The sequence below is a fragment of the Manis javanica genome, unplaced genomic scaffold, assembly GCF_040802235.1.
Source record: "Manis javanica isolate MJ-LG unplaced genomic scaffold, MJ_LKY HiC_scaffold_35, whole genome shotgun sequence".
In the NCBI taxonomy this organism is placed as follows: domain Eukaryota; kingdom Metazoa; phylum Chordata; class Mammalia; order Pholidota; family Manidae; genus Manis; species Manis javanica.
Window position 1 is genome coordinate 320,593 of NW_027332181.1, and position 23,501 is coordinate 344,093.

Sequence of the window (23,501 nt, forward strand, 5' to 3'; positions counted from 1 at the left end):
CAAAGTAAATGTACAAAAAAGCAGTGTCAAAGCCATTTCCAGTAGTTCTCTGATAATGTGCATATTCCAGATGCCAATTATCTATTTCCAGGACCAGGCTTCCACAGAATGCAAGAACTAGAACTGTTTTTCACTTAGAGGCAAAAGGAAACCAATTGAGTAACACAGCAATTATAGCAGCAGTTCTATAAATGGTATTAAATGCAGTTGGAACAACAAATGCTGCCAAACAAGCTACAGGGCTGACTTGGCCCTTCTGCAAAGGTTTCTCATTTATGGACAGACTGAAAATACAAATTGAAACCAGCATCTCTGGTCCTGCTTTACAGTGGCCCTAAACCCTAAGGTGAGCTACCACAAAATCTCAACTCAAAGAGTTGGTTCATACCAAGAATTATATAGGACTAAATCCTTTATGCCTAAGGTTGGCTCATCATTCAACCATTATCTATTTGTTTCCAAAATTTATTCATTTCATAAATATTTATTAACCTCTTACCAAGTCAGGAATCTAAGATATATGTATAGATATAGGGGGTACAAAATAAGTAAGACAAAATATATGCTCACAGTTTAGAGGTAGAAGCAGCTATAAATACAACATGACAAGTGCTAAAATACAAGCACCAAAAAGAAGCTATTAAGAATCCCAAAGGACAAGAACACTGACCACTACCTGGAACTGAGGGAAAGATCTCATACAGGATGTTAATCCAGGTCTTGAACAATGCATACGAATTCCTCGGCTAGATTAGGTGGGGAAAAGTACAGAGAAGAGCATCCTGGTTTGTCAAAGTGAGATAGAGCAGGGAAATGGGACAATGGTCATGCCACTATAAAATCTACTTAGCCTGTAAAAAAGGCCCAGCTTATTATTTAACTTAATTTATATGCTGTTTTTCCTCTTCTTCCAGCCCTTTAATCAAGTAACTTTGTAACCAGGACAGGAGATAGACCTCTGATGTATAAATAAACCTATGTGCATAAAGGATGCTGAGATCTGAACCAACACAATCTCCTAAGCAACCCTATTCTTTTTTTTTTTTTAATTTTTTTATTTTGGTATCATTAATCTACAATTACATGAAGAACATTATGTTTACTAGGCTCCCCCCTTCACCAAGTCCCCCACACATACCCCTTCACAGTCACTGTCCATCAGTGTAGTAAGATGCTGTAAAATCACTACTTGTCTGCTCTGTCGCACAGCCCTCCCCGTGCCCACCCCACACTATACATGCTAATTGTAATGCCCCCTTTCTTTTTCCCCACCCTTGTCCCTCCCTTCCCACCCATCCTCCCCAGTCCCTTTCCCTTTAGTAACTGTTAGTCCATTCTTGGGTTCTGTGATTCTGCTGCTGTTTTGTTCCTTCAGTTTTCCTTTGTTCTTATACTCCACATATGAGTGAAATCATTTAGTACTTGTCTTTCTCCACCTGGCTTATTTCACTGAGCATAATAACCTCTAGCTCCATCCATGTTGTTGCAAATGGTAGGATCTGTTTTTTTCTTATGGCTGAGTAATATTCCATTGTGTATATGTACCACGTCCTCTCTATCCATTCATCTACTGATGGACATTTAGGTTGCTTCCATATCTTAGCTATTGTAAATAGTGCAGCGATAAACATAGGGGTACATCTGTCTTTTTCAAACTGGAGTGCTGCATTCTTAGGGTAAATTCCTAGGAGTGGAATTCCTGGGTCAAATGGTAAGTCTGTTTTGAGCATTCTGAGGAACCTCCATACTGCTTTCCACAATAGTTGAACTAATTTATATTCCCACCAGCAGTGTAGGAGGGTTCCCCTTTCTCCACAACCTCGCCAACATTTGTTGTTATTTGTCTTTTCGATGATAGCGATCCTTACTGGTGTGAGGTGATATCTCATTGTGGTTTTAATTTGCATTTCTCTGATGACAAGTGATGTGGAGCATCTTTTCATGTTAAGCAACCCTATTCTTAAGACAAAACTTAAAAAGAATTATGAATCACCTGTATACATCATGCCTTATGCTGACCTCTATACAAAAAGCCCTATAAAACTGTAACCCTAAACTCTTACATGTGGCTCCTCTCTGAGGTCACCCAAACTCCTATCTGAGTGTGTACTGTCTTATATCAAATAAGCTTTCTTGTTGTATAAGCCCAATGCACTTGTCTCTGAACTCTTTTCCATGATAAAGACAAGAACTCTCCAACCTCCACCGCTGGTGGTAAATGTCTTTGCCACTTTGCTATTTCATTCAGCTTCCTAGTCTTAACACAATCCTCTTCTCTCTACCTGTTTTATTTCAGACCAGTAGGGAACTGAAAGTTCTCAGAACATAAACCCACTCCATCCAATGCTCTGTGGCTCCCCCAAATCCTGGGGTGGTAGGGACTTAGTTCCCATGCTGTGCAGATTCAGGTGGACACTGGATGCCAGGTGACCCTGGGTTTACGAGTTGGCAAGGGATTTGCCCTGTGCTGAGCTGAAGTTCAATGAATGTCCCTTTCCTCCCTTTTCTTCCTTGCTCTCAACTGCTCGAACAGCTGCTGACACTCACTTCTGTTCTTGCTTTAATGAATTCCTTCCTTACTGATACTTGTCTGACCTGGTTGGGAATTTTTTCTTGATCAGAGTCAAGCATCCTCCCATCTGGGGTGAGGTTTTACCTACTGCACAGGGACAGACCTCTCCCCACACAGCTGCCCGACAACAACAAAAAAGCAAATAGTTTGGTAAAGCTGGAATATAGGGTAGTGGTGTACAGGAAAAGAGAGATGGAGAAGATGTCTGCTAATGAAGGACCTTCTATGAGTTTAAAGAAGGAAATCATTCAATGGTTTTAAGCAAGTATATGACCCAATGACATGAGAAAGATCTACATTTGGGGAGCTAACTTTGGCAACAGGATGAACAAGGAGTAAAGGAGTGAGTTTTCATAATAATCTAGCTGAGAGTGAAAGATTTTTAGCAAGCACAAATGACAGAATGCAATTACTAAGTGGAAGGGTGTGTCAGGATAACTGAGATAGAAATATAGGAGGAAGAGTTAGGGGGACTTGTGCTGGAAATGGGGAATTTGAGACACATGAGGACACCCATTCACTAGTCACTGAATTTCTACTGTTTCCCTGGCATTATGTTGGAGATACAAAGACAAATAAGACCTGATTATGAAGAACTTAAGAGTTTAGCTGAGAATAAAGAAATAACAGATGGATTTCAGCATAACATGTGACATGAAGCTGGCCTTTCCAGAAGGCCTTTGGAAATATGCACCTGGAATTCAAAAGCGAGGTCTACAGTCAACACAGATTTGTAAATCAGAAATACTTAACTAATATTTACATGACTGTATTTACATTTGTGTGAAAAATCCAAGGGTATAGATGACACTGCCCAGGGAGGGTGAGCAGAGGGAACCAAACTCTGTGGAGCTGTAGAAAAAATGGAAGTCTATGCCAGGATTCCTCGCCTGGCTTTACTATTGCCCGCTGTAGACCTGAAAGAGCCTATCTGCATATCTATGGGATGTTTGCCAGACAGGGCAGCTCAGTCAGTTACAGGAGTACTGGCTCAGGGGAGGGGTGGAAAGGAAACACCCATTCTCTCCTCTCAGTTCCTGGCATGTAATTGGTTGGGTGTCCACCAGTCACCACAGAGACCCGCCTGCAGAGTTCCTCCTTGAGCTAGGGGTGGGGAGGCGGGGAGAACGGGTGAGAACAGAGAAGGGAAGACTAGAGGGAGAGCCAGGGGAGAGTGGAGGCTGGTGCACAAAAGCCTGGAGCCCTGGTGCCCCTCGAGGATTACTCCTGTGCTGGGGAGGAGGAGGGAGCGGTGCTGGGGATGGAGAGACTGAGCTGTCTTTGCCACTTGTACACAGCTGGGTGACTGCCCTGAGAATAAACATGGTTTGAACCCCTTTTACCACCCCCGACTTGCCCTTGTCTTTATTTGGTCTCATCAAATTGTGAACTTGCCCAGAGCAGGGAATCCCCTCCTCCTGGGGCAACAGGAACATCAGTATTTACGAGGAAATGGGAAAAGATGAAGAAGCCGCCAAGAACCTAGAAAAGGGAAGGTCAGAGAGGTTTGATCCAAGGGAATAGAAAGCTTCAAGAAAGAGTGAATGGCCAAGTCAGATAAGAGCAGGAAAAGTGCCCACAGAATTAGACACAGGACATCATCAAGAGAGGGCAGAAGACAGGAGCCAGACAGCATTTGTATTTAGGAATAAATGGGCAATACAGTCTTTCTAGAAGTTTGGTTATAAACAGTGTGAGAGAGAGAGGGAGGGAAGGCAGAAGAGCCAAGCACACAGAGGAGCAGCAGCTAAGGGATGTGGGGCCAAGAGTTCTTGGTTTCTTCTCAGTATGAGAAAGAACTCAGAATATGTAAATCCTGAGGAGAAGCAGGTAACGGAAAGGTTAAAAGCATACAAAGGATTCACGACACTAAATCAGGACATTTCACAGCCCTCATCATCTATGAGAAGCCTTATCTTTGCCTATCTGAAAAGGTGGTAAGCATGTTAATTGTATCGCTACACCTTTCTTTCCATTCTTTCAAATGATAACCCAGCTCACATAATATGAGAGAAAAAAGAAGCTCCTAAGTCCTTTTTCTCCAGCCAACTTGACATTTTCCTCCCCCTGCTTTTAGCTCCTGGAGCAGATTCTGACTGCCCCTGGGAGTTGGCCTGGAGAAGCGGTTTTCAAGGTGTGGCATGGGCCCAGCAGATCTACCTCATCAAAAACTCACTGCATAATATCTGGTTTAACAAGCTCACAAGGTGATTCTGATGTACCCATAATCAGTAACAGAGAAAAAGTGATTCACAGAAGAGAACCATCACCTAAGAGGTGAGTGGTAGAAGCTGCTGGGCATGTGGAATGGGAAAAATCCTGTAGAATCTTGTTCTGTCTGTGAGCAGTAGAAGAATACAATGGTGGGGGCATGTGGCACTACAACATTTAGCTTTTAATCCATCAAAGTATAACATTTTAGATGAAATGAAGTATTAGCTTAACCAAAAATTGCATAATTAAAACTCTGCTGGTAATTATCAGCCCATTTCAAATCATGTACTCACAGAATTTTACATCTGGGAGAGACTTTGGGGATCTTTTAGGATATCCAGTAGTACTTTTTCTCACAAATTAAAAAAATCAGTACTCTACAATCCATACCTGCTATTCCAAGATGGATTTTGAGAGTCTCTCCACCTTTTCTATCTTCTTCCAGAGATTCAGATTCACCAGCAATTGGTATAGACATTGATGTAGAAGGAGGCCTGTAAATCAACATTTCTGATCAGAACTTGATTTGAGCATGATCTGAAAGTCTGAAATATTGTTAGAGATTGGTGTGCAATCAGTACACAGCCTTAGAAAGTAATCTGATAATGTTACTGGTGACAGTAACAAAAAGCAATAAATGATACATGAGCATCATCAAAACTTGAATAAAATTCATGGTGGAAGCAACCTAAGGGTCCATCAGTAGATGAATGGATAAAGAAGATGTGGTACATATACACAATGGAATATTATTCAGCCATAAGAAGAAAACAAATCCTACCATTGGCAACAACATGGATGGAGCTAGAGGGTGTTATGCTCAGTGAAATAAGCTGGGCGGAGAAAGACAAGTATCAAATGATTTCACTCATCTGTGAAGTATAAGAACAAAGCAAAAACTGAAGGAAGAAAACAGCAGCAGACTCACAGAACTCAAGAATGGACTAACAGTAGCCAAAGGGAAAGGGATTGGGAAGGATGGGTGGGAAGGGAGGGATAAGGGGGGAAAAGGGGCATTATGATTAGCACACAAATGTAGGGGGGGCACACGGGGAAGGCAGTATATAGCTCAGAGAAGACAAATAGTGATTCTATAGCATCTTACTATGCTGATGGTCAGTAACTGTAATGGGGTATGTGGTGGGGACTTGATAAATACAGGGAGTCTAGTAACTATAATGTAATTGTACATTAATAATACCAAAATAAAAACTTAAAATTAAAAAAAAATTCATGGGGGAAAAAAAGGTTTTTTACTCAGCATAAAATATGAGATTAGAAAAGGCACTGCCTCCATGGAGTCCAGAAAAGAGAGGACTCTGTCAGTGTGTTCCCTGCACTATGAGCAGAGGGTATCTTCAACTGTCAGCTCAACTCAAAACAGGCAGAGAGGAATCTGTGAGGTGGGGCAGGCAGCCCCAAGCCCCTCTGTGAGGCTGGAGGAGATAGCTCCTCTTCTGCTCCAGTGCCTAAGCTCTCTTGCTGGCTCCACTAGCTTCTGAAACAGTATCCATGGTTTTATCTTCTTTCTTCTCTGTAAACAGTTCACCTGCCTCAGGGAGAGTCTACAAAGAGCCCCAGTTGTTGAGATTTGCCTTTGGGGCTGGGTGCTCTGGGAGTAGGTAATGGATATATTTTCGTTAGCTAATCCAAGGCTCCTATCTTAAAGTGGAAGCTGTGAAACAGGGAAGGGCAAGTTTTAGTTCTAACAATAATAATAAGAAAAATACCCTAACCTTTGGAGGTTGATATTCTACAGAAAAATCACATCTTAGAGACTATCCCTTGGTGACCCAGCCATTGAAGGCACCATGAAGCTGAACCAGTATGTGGCAATTCTTAAATTCTTACCATATTATCTCAATGGAATCCTCAATTAATTCAGATCCTTGGGGATACAGACACCCAAGATTGCCATTAAACCTATTTAATTTATAGAAAATTTCTATTTCAGGATCTCCAAAATGCCAAAGTTGCATATTCTTTGGATATTTTCAAGTACTTGTTCTGCAAGTACATCAAAGTCAGTATATCCTCAACTGAACTGATCTTCTTTCCCCAAATCTGTTTTCTTTTTGTGTTCCCTATCTCTGTGAGTACCATCACAATCCACAAAGTCACCAAAAGCAGAATCCTAGACAATGCCTCTCCTTTCTACTCACATTTCTCCCTATCCAATCAATTTCCAAATCCCACAGATTCTCTCTTAATATTTTTCCTGTTCATCATCTCCTCTCCATTGCCACTAGTTGCTTTAGTTTGGCCTTTGTGCCTTTTCCTGAATATCTGCAAAAATCTCCTAGCTCATCAACCTACCTCTATTCCACGCTACTGTTACTGTGGTCTTTCTGCAATGTTTACATAAACATGTTATTTCTGATTTAAAATGCGTCAGTAACTCCTTGGGGTAAAGCTCACACTCCCTAGAAGGACATGGCCCTCTGCAGTCTGGACTAGACCTACCTCTTCAATGACCAAAAGCTGTATTTTTAAATAATGTAAAACAGCTCGGTAAAAAATAACATGCATTCAATATTCTGTAAGACAAACTAATATGTAAAAGAAGTACAGTTACAAAGAATGGAGTTTATAGACATAATCCTTAATTACTGATGGTGAACATGCCTACCTATCTTTTCTTTCTAATGCCAGTTCCCTTGTTTGTGTTTCTGCAGGTGGTCTGCTTACAGGTCTCCATCCCTCTACTTTCTACACCTGCTTCCTAACCCTGCAAACTCCCAGCCTGTGGCCTCTTCACCTCCTTCCTCTCTGTCTCTGGCTCCATTCTTTCCTGTCCAGCGTGACTTCATAGCCTCACTTTGAGCAATAACAGTTTGGCACCCCTTGTCCTACAGTCTCAAAAACCTGGAGGAATCCCAACCCTTGATAAATTGCCATCTGGACTAACTGCACAAACCGCCCCTAAGCATTATAGAGAAAAGTCAGCAACCACGGAGATTGATATGAAGGCAAATTTAGAATGTAAAATCGTAGCTGGGCCTTGCAGCTCTCCTGAGTCTCCTCACTTATTTCTTTGCTCAACATCTCCCAGTAGCTTTTTATCTCATTCAGATTATAGGTGACCTAGACTATTTTAATAGTGGCCTCTTGGCATAGTGGTCTCCTGGTAGTTACTTGAACTTTCCAAACACACTCCTCCCTCAAGGCCTCTGTCCTTGTTCCCTCTACCTCGAATGCTCTCCCCGAATACCTCCATGGCCTGCTTCCCACCCCTTCAGGTCTCTGCTCAAATATTGCCTTTGCCAGGGAGGACTTCCCTGACAATAAAAAATAATTATACTTCTCACCACAGCCCTTGTACCCTGCTTTGTTATTTTTATATTATATATTTACTTGTTTGTTGTTTTTCTCTTGGAATACAAACTCTGAGACATCAGGGATGTAGTCTTATTTTTATTCCACTACTGTTTCTCTAGTATCTAGAATAAGGCGTAGCACACAGTAAGGAACTTACTAGGTATTTGTTGAAGAAATGAGCAAGTCCACAGAGGCCAAATTAAAATTTTTAATTTGTATAATTTCATAAAAACCTGAAGATGACAAAATACCTATAAGCTTAAATAGTTTAGAATGTGGACAATGTGCTTGCTAATAGGTAATGTTAACTTCTATGAGGGTCAGGTCAGTTTCTTAGGAAAGGAACTATGTCCCTTCACTGGTATTAATCTATAAACAGTACAAAATGTGAATGTAAAAATTTAAGCAAATAAATCACTGTTATACTTTTCAGATGATTCACTTATTAAGCATCAACTTACGTTTTAAAACATGGGTCACCAGACATTAGCTGCATACTGATCAAAACCTAAACATAAGAGAAAGAAATATGATTGCAAAAGATCTCTTGAGAGGAGAAGCTATGTCCTGCTCCTCCGTGCATTCTCCACAGCACCGAGTTCAGTATTTCCTATTTACAAAGGCTCTCATCTTCCCAGGAGTGCATAATACTAAAACTCATGGTCTTAATGAAGAACAGAAAATATATGTATGTATATGTTAGTGCTCGTTTCATGTATCTTTGTATAACCTCCTTTTATTCTTACCTCTTCACACCAGTGCCTCCACAGCTATTCTTTTTCTCTTTAAATGCTAAACTTATCAAATGCATGCCTATACCTATGTGCTCTTCCTTCACAGAACTCTACATTCTGGCCTCCAACTCCATCTGAACAGCATCCTTGAATATGCTGTATGTCTTAGGAAGGAGATGGACATGGCACATAGAATTTTTAAGAAACTGTGTAGGGAAGTAGAATAGAGAAGTGGAACAGTGGTTGGAGGAGGTAAGCTGATTTTTGTTTTTTGTTTGTTTTTTTAAATACAGGAGATACTAGAGCTGTTTCTTTATATGTTAATAAGGACGGTTCATTAGAGGGAGAGGTAATTGGGAGAAGGGATAATCTAAAGAGCAAACCTCTTGGGTGAGCACGCAAGCTTGGGAATCTGGAACCTAAGAGGAAGGATTGACTTCTGACAGGAAGAGGGATACTTCATTCATTGTAACAGGAGGAAAAATGATAATAGGGCTGGAGAAACAGGAAGACTGTAAATTCTGTGATGGCAAGATGAGATAATTTGAACTTAATGGCTTCTACTTTCTCAGTAAAGGATAAAGGAAGGCCCTTAGATGACTGCAAGAATGGTGTGGAGTTAGGAGGAGGGGAAGATATGGAACAGAGTATCTAGGAAATTGGGAAGGGAAGCTTACGAAAAAGTGGGGTACATTGTTTGATGTCAGTGAACATGACTTCAGTAATGCCAGCTGGACTGGTTGTGTGATCTTCTCCAGCAGTGCTTTGCAACTAGGATGCAGACCCAGAGAGGACAGCTGAGTTTGACTAGGGTTCGAGATTACTCAGGAGAGAGCAACGGAGGAAGATGGGGCAAAGGAGCAAGGAGTATTTTTAAGGGTATGATAATCATGGATCATGGAACCTAAGTGGGGAAAAAAGGGAAGTGAAAGCAAGTGGTAGAGAGTGAGAAAGTGGTAAGGTTAAGAGCGAAGTGACTAGCAGATCAAGAGGACTAGAAACATAGAGATGGCAGTAGGAGAGAAGAGTACTTCAAGCTGAAATTTTGGAGGTGGTGGAACTGTAGTGGTAAGAAAGTCTACAGTGTGATTATAGGAGTAGGAATTGAGGTGAAGAAAAAGAAAAGGTTGCTGGAGATGGGCAGTAATTTAAGAAACTGAGATTAGCTAGAGGGAGAGAATATACAGAGTAGACAGTCCACAAGGGTGGATTACTCACAGATGGTGAAGGCACCAAAAAATAATGGCACAAGGGCTGGATAGAAAACCTGTGAGCCAGGACCTAAGGTATCAATGCATGGGAGACAGAAGGTAACTAAGTGGCTAGGAGATGACAGGGATAAGGAAGGGAGAGACTGTGAGAGTAGAATGGTGTGATCTATAAAAGAGTTTGGTTTCTGCAGGACAAAATGGGAGGCATGATGTGAAAAGATCAGTGGGAACCAGAAGGAAACTACCCCATGAGCTGACCCTAAATGTGGGGCCTAAAATTAGTTATTCCAATTTTCAATGAAACACTGCAATTCAGAGAAGGATTATTCATCTTCTTATACTAGAAATATGAAGAAACTGAATTAAGTGGCTTGCTTGGGATAAGTCTAATAATGCACAGCATAGTCTGTTTATTTCTTACCATCATCTAAGTTACCCTGATGGGATAACCTATCTAAAATACACCAAAAGGTTTATCCAGTGAGTTTTACTGGGTACCAGGCACTTAACATTTTCTCAAATGATCTCATTTAACACTCTTACTAAGTCTCTGAAGCGTATATTCTCTCTGTGGCCACCAGAATATGTGGTTCCTGATGGTACTTGGAAACAACAGGGCAGATGCCCACCTGTTATGTCACTAGTTATAAGAGAACCCAGCAACTTTGATGTGCCCACAGCTGCTTTGGAAGTCACCTTTTGGGAACTACAAAGAGTTTAAGGTATTCTTTCATCATGCCTCCTCCTCCCAATGGGCCTTTATGTTGTCGTGGTTGTGTGTACTGTTCCCTGAAAGTTCACAGCACCAAAGAGAAGCGACTTAGGATCATGAAGGTGAACATCTGTCACTTCCACTGCTTCTGTGCTTGGGGTAGTTTTTCTCCCAGGTGTTTTAGCAGCATGGTCACCTTATATCTCAGGGTTGATTCCCATCTTGCCCTTGACAGGATATACCTATGCTAACTTAAAGGCAGAGAATCTCATTTGTTACATGTAAATCTTGAACATGCTTACTTTAAGAATGGAATTATCCTGTCTTGTATTTTTGGTATCATAGCCTTCCAGTAAACAGCGACGAGTGGTATTTCCTGATCCAGCAAACTCTGCCAGGTTTAGATCTGCAAAGCCCAGCTATGAAAAGAAAGAGCATTATATTAATAGAATGTCTGCTAGGCTTCTATCATATTCTCCTTAAAATAAACATTCAATCCATGCCCTAGACAAGTTTTCTCAAACTTGAGTCATTTGCAATTTTTACCATCTTAACAATACCTGTTCTATTATTTGCTTCATATAGATCTTTAAATTGCTCACTTTTGGTAAAAATTTACTACCTATTCTACTTCTGTCTAAGCAACATCTTTGAAATCACAGATTTGATGTGCTAAATATATATTTTTTTCTGTACACATTAAAATGTATAACTGCTGAAGTAAAAATATGCATATCAATCAATGAAAATCATTGCAAGCAGCAGTGGTACTCACCCTTCACTATGAGAAATACTATAGTCAGATCATGCTCCATTGCATATACATACAGAAAACTGATCAGACTTCCTTCTCACTATTCTGCTCTGGTTCTATTTCCAGGTAACCACTGGGCACTGCAGGTAATTACAGGTTATAAAGTTCTAACTCTCCACACAAGAGCTAGAATGATTTAGGTGTACAACATACTTTCTCTGGTTCATGCTCCACACATTTACCTTGCTGATCACCCCTGAGCTGAATCTTTTTCTATGAAATCTCTTTCTCTCATCCATCCCCAAAGCTGCAGCCCATACCGGCCCTTTCTGCTGCTATCTAGAAGTTTAACTCAAACCTGCTCCTCCCTTACCCAGGTTCTGTCTCCATTTTCTGCAGCCACCAAAAACTGCCATCTGCTCTTTCCTTGGATATTGCTCACCTCTATTTATCACTTCCAAGTGTTACAACAAATCAATCCCATTATATCATTTTTAAAAAAAAGGTATTTTCTACATGACTAAGTATATATAGAGTCTTGTATTAACAGAATGTTTTGACTTTGCAATAAATTTAACACTGTTGTTTTGCATGATACATTCTCTTGTAGATCTTACAGCTTTCTTTCTCACTCCATTCAGGTCTGTGTTCAAATGTCATCTCTCTAAAGGGGCCTCCCTGACCATTCTGATACCTGCCCCACCTCCTCCATCCCCTCCCCTGCAGTTGCCACCCTTTAGCCCTTATTTGCTTTATTTTTCTCCCTAGTAGTTATCATCACATCATGTACATACACATTTCATCTTCAAACACTGCTGTAATTTTAAGTTGCTTGCTTTCATTTTTAAAACCACAGATTGGGCACATATGAACAGCATTCAAGATCAAGATTCTAGTTGCAGGCTGGAGCATCATGTTAGTAGCTTTAAATGGTACAAAGGAAATGAAGAGAAAGAACTAAGAGACCAGTTGAAGGGCCATACGCCCCAAATGCAAAAGATCAGAGCACATCAAACCACAGGTAACACCTGCCTAATTGTCACATGGTCTTCCTGCCTCTGTTAGGGGTCCAACATAACAGCAGAAAAGGCTGGATCTGTCCGGGCCAAAGTCTACAGGTGAAGCCTTATGTGGCTATTTGATTACACATCATTCATATGGCCTATTTCATACATTGTCCTTTCTCTTTTAACCTCCAACTCCTCCTTTCCATCTGTACTCTCTGCTGATACCTCGCTTCCTATTTCACTCAGATGATAAAAGCAATCAAAAGAGCACTTAACTTCCACAAGCTCTTATTGCCAGCTGCATGCGCTCCCCTTCCAGCATCTGTGCCCATGCATTAGCTTTCCCATTTACTGTAAATGAACTGGCTGTGCTCCAATTTGAGGCCAATGGCTCCCCTCTTGCTTCCTCAAATTCTTTGCTTCCTGAATTCTTCCCCCTCTTTGCATTCTAAAATTTCCCTTCTCCATTGGATCATTCCCATCAGTACACAAACATGTTGGATTTTCTCCCATCTTAATGAACAAAAGAAAACAAAACCTTGCCCCACATCCCTCTCCAGTCTATCTGCTCTCCTTTGTGGCAAAACTCCCTGGAAGAGTTGTTTATGTTGGCTGTCTCTGATCCCTCCATTTTCTCACCACGTCAACTTTGTTTCCCCATTCTCTTCCTTATTTACCATTCTAGCCACAGTGTTCTTTTTCTTAAAAGTGCCAAGACCATTTCAGAACCTTTAACACTTACTGTTCTTTTGCCCATACATTCTCTTGTAGATCTTGTAGCTTTCCTCCTCACTCCATTCAGGTCTACGGTCACATGTCATCTCTCTAAAAGAGCCTCTGTGACCATTCTAATGCCTGCCCTCCCCTCCCCTGCAGCTGTCACCCTTTACCCCTCATCTGCTTTATTTTTCTCCCTAGTAATCACCACATCATGTACATATACATTTCACATTATTTTGTTTACTGTCTGTCCCCACAACCCTCCATTAGAATGTAAGCTCCACAAAGGCAGGGATTTTTATTTGTTTTGTTTACTGCTGCATTTCCAGTACTTAGAAGAGTGCCAGGAACAATACCTGGCACATGATGGGCAGTTAACATATATTTGTTGAATAAAAACAGCCCATTGGCTTACCATCCATTGTTGGAATGCTGGTATTACAGTGTCACTAAGCACAACATAAGTTTAAAAAAATAGAATCTGGTTAATCCCCACTAAAAAAACACATTAAAAGATAGGCTATGTCATGTGACATTTTAGGCTGGAGGTTACCAATGAAGGTTATGACGTTCCAGCCTGAAGGTCAACATTTACTGAGTACCTTTTACGTGCCAGGCCCTGTCCTAGACACTGGGAAACAGCGATGAATAGGACAGATAAGGATGTCTTGAGAGAGCTTACATTCTAGTAAGGTACCAGACAGTCCTTGTTTCCTTATGATTTTCTTGTTGGCCTCACTGAGATAACTGTCTCATTAAAGTGGCATATATACATAAATACTAGTTATACCTGTGGTAGATATTATTTCATTGGGCAAATAATTTTGAGCATCTATGTTCCAAGTCATGTCAGGCATTAGGAATGCAAATCATTCCTCTTCTCATGGTGCTCATAGTGTAATAAGAAAAGACAGAAAAGAAACAAATTCCTATAAAAAAGTTTAAGTGCTATGACAGAAGGAGGCACAATTACAATAAAGAGGAAAAGAAAATTTCTCAGTGGGCAGGGATGACTAAGCTGAGTTTTCAATGAGTTGACAGGACAAGAGAAGGGAGAAGCATATGCATGGTAGGGAAAACATTAAGTCCCAAGGCAAAGAGGCTAAAATAGCATGGCACACTCCAGGAGGTTTATGAAGGCCCCTGAAGTCTAAGGATGAATGAGTGTGTGAATGTGTGAGAGTGTGTGCGCACGTGCAGATAGGTGATTTGCAAACCAACATGGGTCTAATACGTAGGGTTAAAGACTTTACATTTCATTTCCCTTCACAGGCAAAATATAGCTCCTGAAGGACTAAAAGGGGGAATGACCATGTTGGCAGTTTAAAATGATCTCTGTGGCAACAACATAGTGGATGGACTGCAGGGACAGAACAGAGGCAAAGAATGAAAGATAGGAGGCCAGTGCAGGTTTTAAATAAGAAGGTGTAACCTAAGGCAGTGACCTAGGTAACAGAGAGAAGAGATGGTTTCAAAAACTTTTTAGAAGAGAGAAATCAAGGGGACTTGTCAATCGCAACAGACCCTGTTCTTTGCCTACCTACCATTCAACCCTCTGATATTCCTTGCTAGCAGAGCCCTGATTTTATTCTAGAGACCACTCTTAGCTCATCCATGTGCACTAGGAAAGGAACCCAAACTCTAGCTCATTGTTAAGTTGTGGTTAGTACAAACTAACCGTGGTAATCCATTCCTATTGCCCATGGCTGGTTTAGGAGTGGGCAGCATATGATGGTTGTGGCTAATGAAAGATGTGTGGAAATCCTCTGAAGGTCATCTCACAACAGTTTTCTCACTCAAAAATAGTCACACATGGAGGAACAGCTTGATTTTGTCATAATGTGAATGTGTTGACTGAAACTCCAGCAGCGAGTCACCTGATGAGGAGCTAGCCAAGGACAGACTTGTCACACAGAGAACAGGAGACTGAAAAGGGAAAAGGAACATGCGTCCCTGGGGACCTTCCTCAGTCAGTGGGTCAACCAATTTGGGAGCAGCTCTATGTCACATTTACAGCTTTAAAAATCTCTGAGTGAGGAGGGTTTTCTGTTACTTGTTGCAAAGAGCAGACTAACAGACATCATAACCCACTAGTTTTAGGGAGTTAGGAGACTTCATGGTTGAAATTAGTCTCCTGGTCTTTGGCTCAGAAAACTGAACTGAGACTGGAAATAAAGACAAGTTTGTGGCTTTCTGGTATTACTAATTACTAATTCCTTCTATTCAGCAAAAAGGTGAGCTTACTCATTAATTCCACTTAGCTAGTAAAAGTAGAAAGAACAATACTGATCAATCATATACAGATACAGCTAAGAGAGCAAAGAGGAGGGGCCCTATTCCACTTGAGACTTGGTATACTCCCTACCATGCATGTGCTTCTCCCTTCTCTTGTCCTATCAACTCACTAAAATTCTATTGCAATACTTCTCAGGGGTGACTGAATTAACAGATGCAATTGTTAATGCAAACTAGAGCTCATCTTCTAGTAGGGAAATGGAAATGTAAGAATAATACCCCATAATCTGTAATCAGAAAGAATATACCTATAATTTATTGTTGGATCCAACTATTCAATCTCTAAGCTGCTTTATTTTTGAAAAGCCAACTTGAACAGTAATTAGAAGAAACCATTTAATTTTTAAGTTTATAAATAGCAAAAAGTGATATTACAAATTCTGAAACAGCTAAAGCTACTTACCTTTGCATAAGCTTTTCCACCTTTTAATTCCTGCCAAAGATAGGGAACACTGTAAGGATATCATATGATTAAAGACTTTGAATTAAATAGATGTCAAATAATTCTGAAGTATAACAAATATAGATAGTAAAATTCTGATGATCTTATATCATCCAACTCTCCACCCTCAAAATGACCAGAATTTTTATTCAGAATTTAAATGAAATCTGAAAGAGACAAATGGTGAGAAGACAAGCTAACATTTAATCTATTTGCTGAAGAAGAAATTGTCAAAAAGTATCCTAGATTCATTTCAAGAACCTGAATCACCAAAGAAAACTTAAATTAATTACTTTCCTAGTTAGGCACATCAATACATTGTAGAAAGATTTTAACAAGAGTTGAAACCCATACACCAGAGGTCACGATTACCAATTTTTAGGAATTGTCCAAAAGATGCTCTATACATATATGTGTGTGTGTATTTTCCCTCTTTACTCAAATGATAGTGTACTACACACACAGTTCTATATTTTACTTTTTTCCACTTAATATGTATTGCTGTGGGTACTGTTCCACGTTAGTATAGTAGAAACCCTCTTGTCTAATGTGAACAAGACTGGAAAAAGCAAAATAAATAAATAAATAAATAAATATTTTAATTTAAAACATTTAACTGTAGATTAATTTGCCAAATCTTTGGATAACATATTACACAGATGTGAGAATTAAGGGTAAAACACTTAGAACAATGCCTAGAACACAGTGTACTCTGTGCATGTGTTTGCCATTACAGTTAAGACCAAACTCCCCTCTCCCCATTCACTTTAAAATATATGTTTGCTGAGTAGAGTTGTCTCTTATCTTTCTCGTATTAACCAGATACATAATGTATTATGAACCATTTTCATCTTTAAAATGGTGAATTTAAATAAACTGAGAAGTGATCTACTGAGAGTGAAGCAACTCTGTTATTCATGAATGCTTGCTGCCTCTCCCCTTCCCTGCCCCACTGATGTCACATGTAGCCAGGTGAGATCTATCAAATTTGCTTCTTTATTAGGTCACTGTCATAGTCCTTAATTAAATAAAGCAAAACAGGACAGAACTTTCTCCAGATGATCCTTTTCTCTTCTAACAATTCTTTTCATTGCTCCTCTCTACAGCCCAACTCCTCAAAAGGCTCACCCAAGCTCGCTGCATCTCACTGTATTCAGTCTACTCCAGTTGGGCTTTTGTCCTCACTTTCCTCTTCAGTGGCTCCTATGATCACCAATGATCGCCATTTTTATTCATGCAAAGATTCTGTCTTCATCTTACTTAATATATCGTAATAGTATTTGACCCACTTGGCCACTCTGCCTCCTTTCTTACATAATTTTCTCTATAAACTTCATGGTGCCACAGTTGTTTGGTTTTATTCCTACCTCACTGACTGCTCTTCTCTCTCCTTTGCTGGATCTAGTCCTGTTTTCAACCTCTGTAGAATGAATTCTAGTCGTACCCCTTACCTGTCTCCCCTTCTCCACAGTAATAGAATTCTCTGTTTGAGAATTCTACCTGGCTACCCAAAATAAAGTACAGTCGACCCTCAAACAACATGAGAATTAGGGCACTGATGCCCCTTTGTAGTTGGAAATCCTCATATAACTGACTCCCCCAAACTTAACTACTAATAGTCTGTTGTTGACTGGAAGCCTTACTGATAACATAAACAGTCACTTAACACATATTTTGTATGTTAGATGTACCATACAGTGTATTCTTACAATAAAGTAAACTAAAAAGGAAATGTTCTTTTCAAATCATTACAAATCTCCAAAAAATCTCCCAATATATTTATTGGAAAAAATCCACATATATGGGGACCTGCAATAGCATTTAACACACGTGGTCACTCTGCCTGCTAAAACTCTATAATAAGCATTCCTCACCCAATTCAAACTTATCCCAGCTTGCTGCATCCCACTGTATTCAATCTACTCTAGTTCAAGGATCAACTGTAATGATGACATTTTCTACCTGCTTTTTGTGCTATGGCCCTGTGACTAAGATTTGGCCAAAAGCACACAAGAAGTGGTAAGTATGAATCCCTGCTCCTTTCTTGTACCTACTAGCAGTAATCTCTAAGTGACAGTGATCAAGAATTTGCTCCAGGGCCTCCCATCTTCTCTAGCTACACTTTCTCTCTGGGTGATTTTATTCAGGTCTATGGCTTAAAATAACGACTGTATGTTGATGACCCTCAAATCTCTCTTTCTAGTCTGAACTTTCCCTGAGTTCCAGAACTAGTACTAGTTCCTAACATTTCATAGATGGCTCAAGTTTAACATGGGCAAAATAGACCTACTGTTCTCAATTTACCCATCCCCAATTATTCTGAATCTTCACCATTTCAATAAATAGCATTATCCATCCATGTACTTGGGCAAAAGGTCTAAGAGCTACCCTCAATTCTTTTTCCTTCACTCACCATATCCAATCCATTAGTGTGTGTGTGTGGAGGTCTACCTCCAAATATATCCTGAAGCATACCATCCAAACTGTTAAAACTCTATAACAAGCATTCCTCACCCAAACCATCCCAACCACCTAAGTGGTCTCTCTGCAATTCATTCTCCATATAGCAGTTAAACTGATCTTATAAAATCATGTCTCTCCTTATTAAAATCTTCCAACGGTTTAAATTATAATTAGAATAAAATTGAAGCTCATTACCATGGCCTATAAGGCCCTACCTGATACAGTATCTCTGACCTCATCATCAACAACTGGTCTTACATGCAAGATTTGTTGTTTATCCTAAATGGGGGTCAGGTACTTTTCAATACGTGCCTTGATATTTTTCATCAGTTTTAGAAGATTCTTAGCCACAATTTCTCATCTCCTTCTGTGGCTCCAATTACATATATGTTAGACCTTCTTACCATTTCCTATGTCTTACACTCTTTTCTTTATATTCTACCCCTTTTCTCTCCATGATTTAGCCTGGACATTTTCTTTTGTTTTATTTTTCAGTTTACCAATGCTCTCTTCAGTTGTGGCAAACCTGTTGTTAAATCCACCTGTTGAGATTTATTTTCATCTATTTAGCTTTAAATTTTAGTTACTGTATTTTTCAGTTCTAAAATTCAATTTGCTTTTAAAAAATAGTTTCTAGTTCTCTAATAAAATCCTCCATATTGTTCATTAATATATAGTTACTGTCAAAGTTAGTCTCTGATCTTTCCCAAATCTGTACTTTCATAGTCTGTTTCTATTACCTATTTTCCTTTTGATTTTTGGTCATGTAGTCATATCTCTTGGTATGCTTGGTATTTTTGTGCATGATAATTTGAAGAAATAATTTGAAATATTTTCCTTCAGAGAAGATATACATTTGCTCTGGCAAATAATAATGTAGGGCCAGATCACCTTCACCCAAGCAGGGATGGAGCTGATTGAAAGCTGAGTTCTGTCTTTGTAAGAGTTGATCTATATCTACTAAACTCCTTCTAGGATGAAACTTCTAGGGTGTCCCAAAGAAAAGCTTGGGGTATTTACCAAGGCCTTTCCTGATGATGGGCCCTGGACTCCAGGTTTCATCCCTTTAGTTCTATAAAATTGCAGGAATCTCAGCTCCTTAGCCTCTCAATCACTGCTTTTGGTACAACTTCTTGAGAACTGCTTGCAAATCAGCAAATGCTTGAGGGTAAGACAACATCAAACATCAGGCTAATCACTTTACTCTTCTTTGTCTCATTATAATAAACCTTTCAAGTCCTCACTGCCTTGGCAGCTTCTGATACCTTCAAGCACCTATTTTTAATATTTTCTCTAGTTTTTCTGATTGTTTTCAGAGGGAGGGGTGGTCTGTAAAAAGATAGTCCATTAATTTCAGAAGTGTAAATCCCCAGGTTTATTATTTTAAAGTTTATTATTATCCCTAGCCTTATATGGATTGAACTGTATATCCCCCAAAAAGATATACTTAAGTCCTAACCCTGAGTACCTCAGAACATGGCTGTATTTTGAAATCAAGTCTTTATACAGGTAATCTGGTTAGAATGAGGTACTACTCTAATATGACTGGTGTCCTTATAAAAAGGGGAAATCTGAACATAGACAGAGACACACACAGGGGGAAGATAATGTGAAGACACAAAAGAAGACAGCCTTGTAACTGGAATGATGTGTCGACAAGCCCAGGAATACTTGAGGCTACAAGAAGCAAGAAGAAAGGGATGGAACAGTTTCTTTCTTGGCACCTGCAGAGGGAGCACAGTCCTGCTGAGACCCTGCTGATTTGACTTCTGGCCTCTAGAACTGTAAGACAAATTTCTGTTTTAAGCCACCCAGTGTGTGGTACTTTGTGAGAGCGGCTCTAGGAAACTAACACAGGACTCTTCTACTTTTAGGTCTGATAGTTAATTTTATTGTCAACTTGTGCATGATAAGTCACAGGGTACCCATATATTTGGTTAAACATTATTCTGGATGTGTCTGTGAGGATGTTTCTGGAAGATACTAATATTTTAATCAGCTGACTAAGTAAAGCAGATTGCTCTCCCCAAGGTAGGTGGACACGATTCAATCTGCTGAGGGCTTCAGTAGAAAAAACATGCAGAGGCAGGCTGAATTCTCTCTCTCACTGTTTGAGCTGGACATCTGTCTTCTGCCCTCACTAGACTTATACCATCAGCTGCCCTGGTTCTCAGATTTTTAGGGTCTGGACTTATACCATTGACTTTCCAGGTCTCAGGCCTTTCGACTCAGGCTGGAACTACACTACAAGCTTTTATGGGGCTCCGGCTTGCAGACAGCAAACTGTGGGACTTCTCAGCCTCTATAATTGCATAAGCCAAATCCTTATGATAACTCTCTTTTATGTCTATGTCTATATCTATATCTATCTCCACTCTATTGCTTCTGTACAAGGTTCTAATCCTTTAGAATGGTGCTTTCCTAGATCTTTACATGGGTGCCTCCTCTTCAAATGTTACCCTTCAGAGAAGTCTTCATTGTCCCCTCCCCCAATTTCCTAAAATGATTTCCTCTTCCTAAGTTATTCTCTATTACATCATTGTATTTTATATATAACACTTGTCACTCTATCTCAAATAATCTGGTTACATGTTTACTATTTGTCTTTCTTACCACTCTTCCCTTAACTCCAACTAGAAAGTAGAGTTCTTGAGGACAGAACTTATTCCAGTTCACCACTGTCTGTTCAGTGCCTAGAATAGTACCTGGCACATGGTAGAAATTCACCTATTTGCTGACTTGTGATTGATTGCTTCCCTTTTTCCTAGGTGCTAGAGTATATTATCAAACTTTTTCATCTTTGTCAAGTTTATAGGTAAAAACTAGTATCATATTTGTAGTTTTAAAATATATGAGATTGAGTAACCTTTTATATGTTTAAAGCTATTCATATTTTCAGTTTTGTGACATGTATATTCTGTCCCTTGCCTATTTTTCTAAACGGTTTTTGACATTTCTTACTGATTTATTTGAAGGTGTTCTTTCTATGCTAAAGAAATCAGTCCTTTGACATGATTTGCAGGTATTTTCCCCTAATTTATTACTTTGCTTAAGGTTTTTTTTGCAAAGCAGAAAATGTTTGTATAGTTGAGTTTACTTATTTTTCTTTATCTTCCTTACTTTTATCTTTATTATTCTCATGTGGCTTTTTCTCTTTTCTCACTACTTGAAAGATAACAAGACTGGAGCCACTCCCTTGGATCCAGCAATGGGCACCAAATGGTGAGGATGGAGGAGCTGCTCTACCAGCCCTGGATCCCGTGCCTTATTACCCATGGGAGACATAAACTTCTATCTTCTTTAAGTCATTATATATTTGGGTATGCATTACATACACTTATAACATATGCCCTAACTAATATATCAAACCATGATAATCTGAGGAACTGGGATGAACAAGTCCTATCTTAAATAGAAAAAGGAAGTAAAAAAAAAAAGAGAGACTCTGAGTCTCTTTAATTAGCAGTTATGCTTCACTCTCAACTTGTTACATGTTTTCTTTTTCCTAAAATTCAAAGACCAACAGATCATCTTCCAAAAATCTTGATTAGAAATCCATTTAGAAAAGGTTTCAATGTGAGAGTTGCAGCAGTAATTGAAGTAGAAAGGCAAGAAGATAGGATGCTTTACTCATATCTTGGTTAATCCTTATAATATCTTTTTTTTCTTATAATATCTTGAGGAAGCAATTATTATGGCCTTATTTGAATGAAAAAACTGATTTTTGGAAAGTCAGAAGAATTGACTATGGTCTCATAGTTAGTAAGTGGAATACATGGGATTCAAGCCCAGTTCAGTATGATGCCATATACATGACTGCAGTATACTTCCTTAGGGAAGTCTCTAATCAATTATTGCTACTCCAAATATGACTGTTTCAGAGGTCTATTTTCATTAAAGGCTTAAAACCTATAAAATGTACATATATATTTATATTTAACTTATATAGAGCAATATAAGAGAATTTAAAATACAGCCACACACATCATAGTGCTACCAGTTCACTCAAAAAGCAGAATGAGAAAGCTAAAAAATGCAACTTCATATCAGCAACAGCAGGATGCAAGACTGGAGTAGAAAGAACAAGGCAAGGGACTTCTGCTTTTCATTCTAAATCCTTCTGTATTTAATTTTTGAATGTGTATTTGAATTGAATTTTTAAAAATGTATATAAGATGTAAACATAAGGTTTACATTTTAAAGTAGCTTAATTCCCCAGTAGTAGTGGTGACTAATGGATTCCTCTGTTTCATCCAAAGAAAGTAGGATCATATATTTATATATGTATATATATATATATATATATACACATACACATATATGTGTGTATACACATACACACACAAATTATATATATATATATATAGCTGAACCATTTGAGATTGCCATTTTTGTAGATTATAAGTAATATGCCTTAACCTAATATGTGGAAAGGAAATGTAATAAAAAGAAAACACGGAACTAGAGGGATTTGAGTCCCCTACTGTGCCATTTATTAGCCATGTAAATTTGGCTAATAACAACCTCTCTGAGCCTTGGTTTTCCTGAAAAAAATGGTAAAAATAACACCTATTTTCAGGGTTGTTATTAGACATGACATATGTAGTCCCTGAAACAATGCCTAACAGGAATTTAATGAATGTCAGGATATAAACATCTATAGCTTCTAAAATAATAGAAATGAGATTAATACTTACATGTATAGTGATAGTAAGATAACATCCCTGAATGATTTTAATTTATAATTTCAGATTCTTCACTTTATTTGTCACAGTAACTTAAATTATTGCTGTGGGGTGAAGTGAAATCACATATAACAGTTCTAACGATAAAGCAGAGCTAAGTAAAGTGAGTCAGTGATTATGGAACTAATTATGGTTTCTGAAAGGCGAGAAGTAATAGGCTATTTCTGTACCTTCCTCACAGATACTCTGTAGATACAAGGATCTAAGATGCCTGTGGTGGCACTTGCACTCATTTTGCACATAAATGAGAACTTCTTCCTCCAGTGAACACAGTTTGCTTGCACCACCTCCCTGAAGAAGAAGAAAAAAACAAC

At 39.1% G+C, this 23,501-nt stretch overlaps 1 protein-coding gene across 1 annotated transcript in view; it reads right to left on the reverse strand.

Moving 5' to 3' along the window:
* EEIG2 (EEIG family member 2) overlaps positions 1–23,501 on the reverse strand; it is a 68,299-nt gene that overhangs the window by 12,401 nt on the left and 32,397 nt on the right. The window contains exons 2-6 of the mRNA XM_037001589.2: positions 23,358–23,478; positions 15,941–15,970; positions 11,064–11,180; positions 8,566–8,612; positions 5,177–5,280 (exon numbers count right to left, since the gene is read on the reverse strand). Of these exons, the coding sequence (XP_036857484.1) occupies positions 5,177–5,280; positions 8,566–8,612; positions 11,064–11,180; positions 15,941–15,970; positions 23,358–23,478 (419 nt within the window). The remainder of the gene's footprint in view (positions 1–5,176; positions 5,281–8,565; positions 8,613–11,063; positions 11,181–15,940; positions 15,971–23,357; positions 23,479–23,501) is intronic.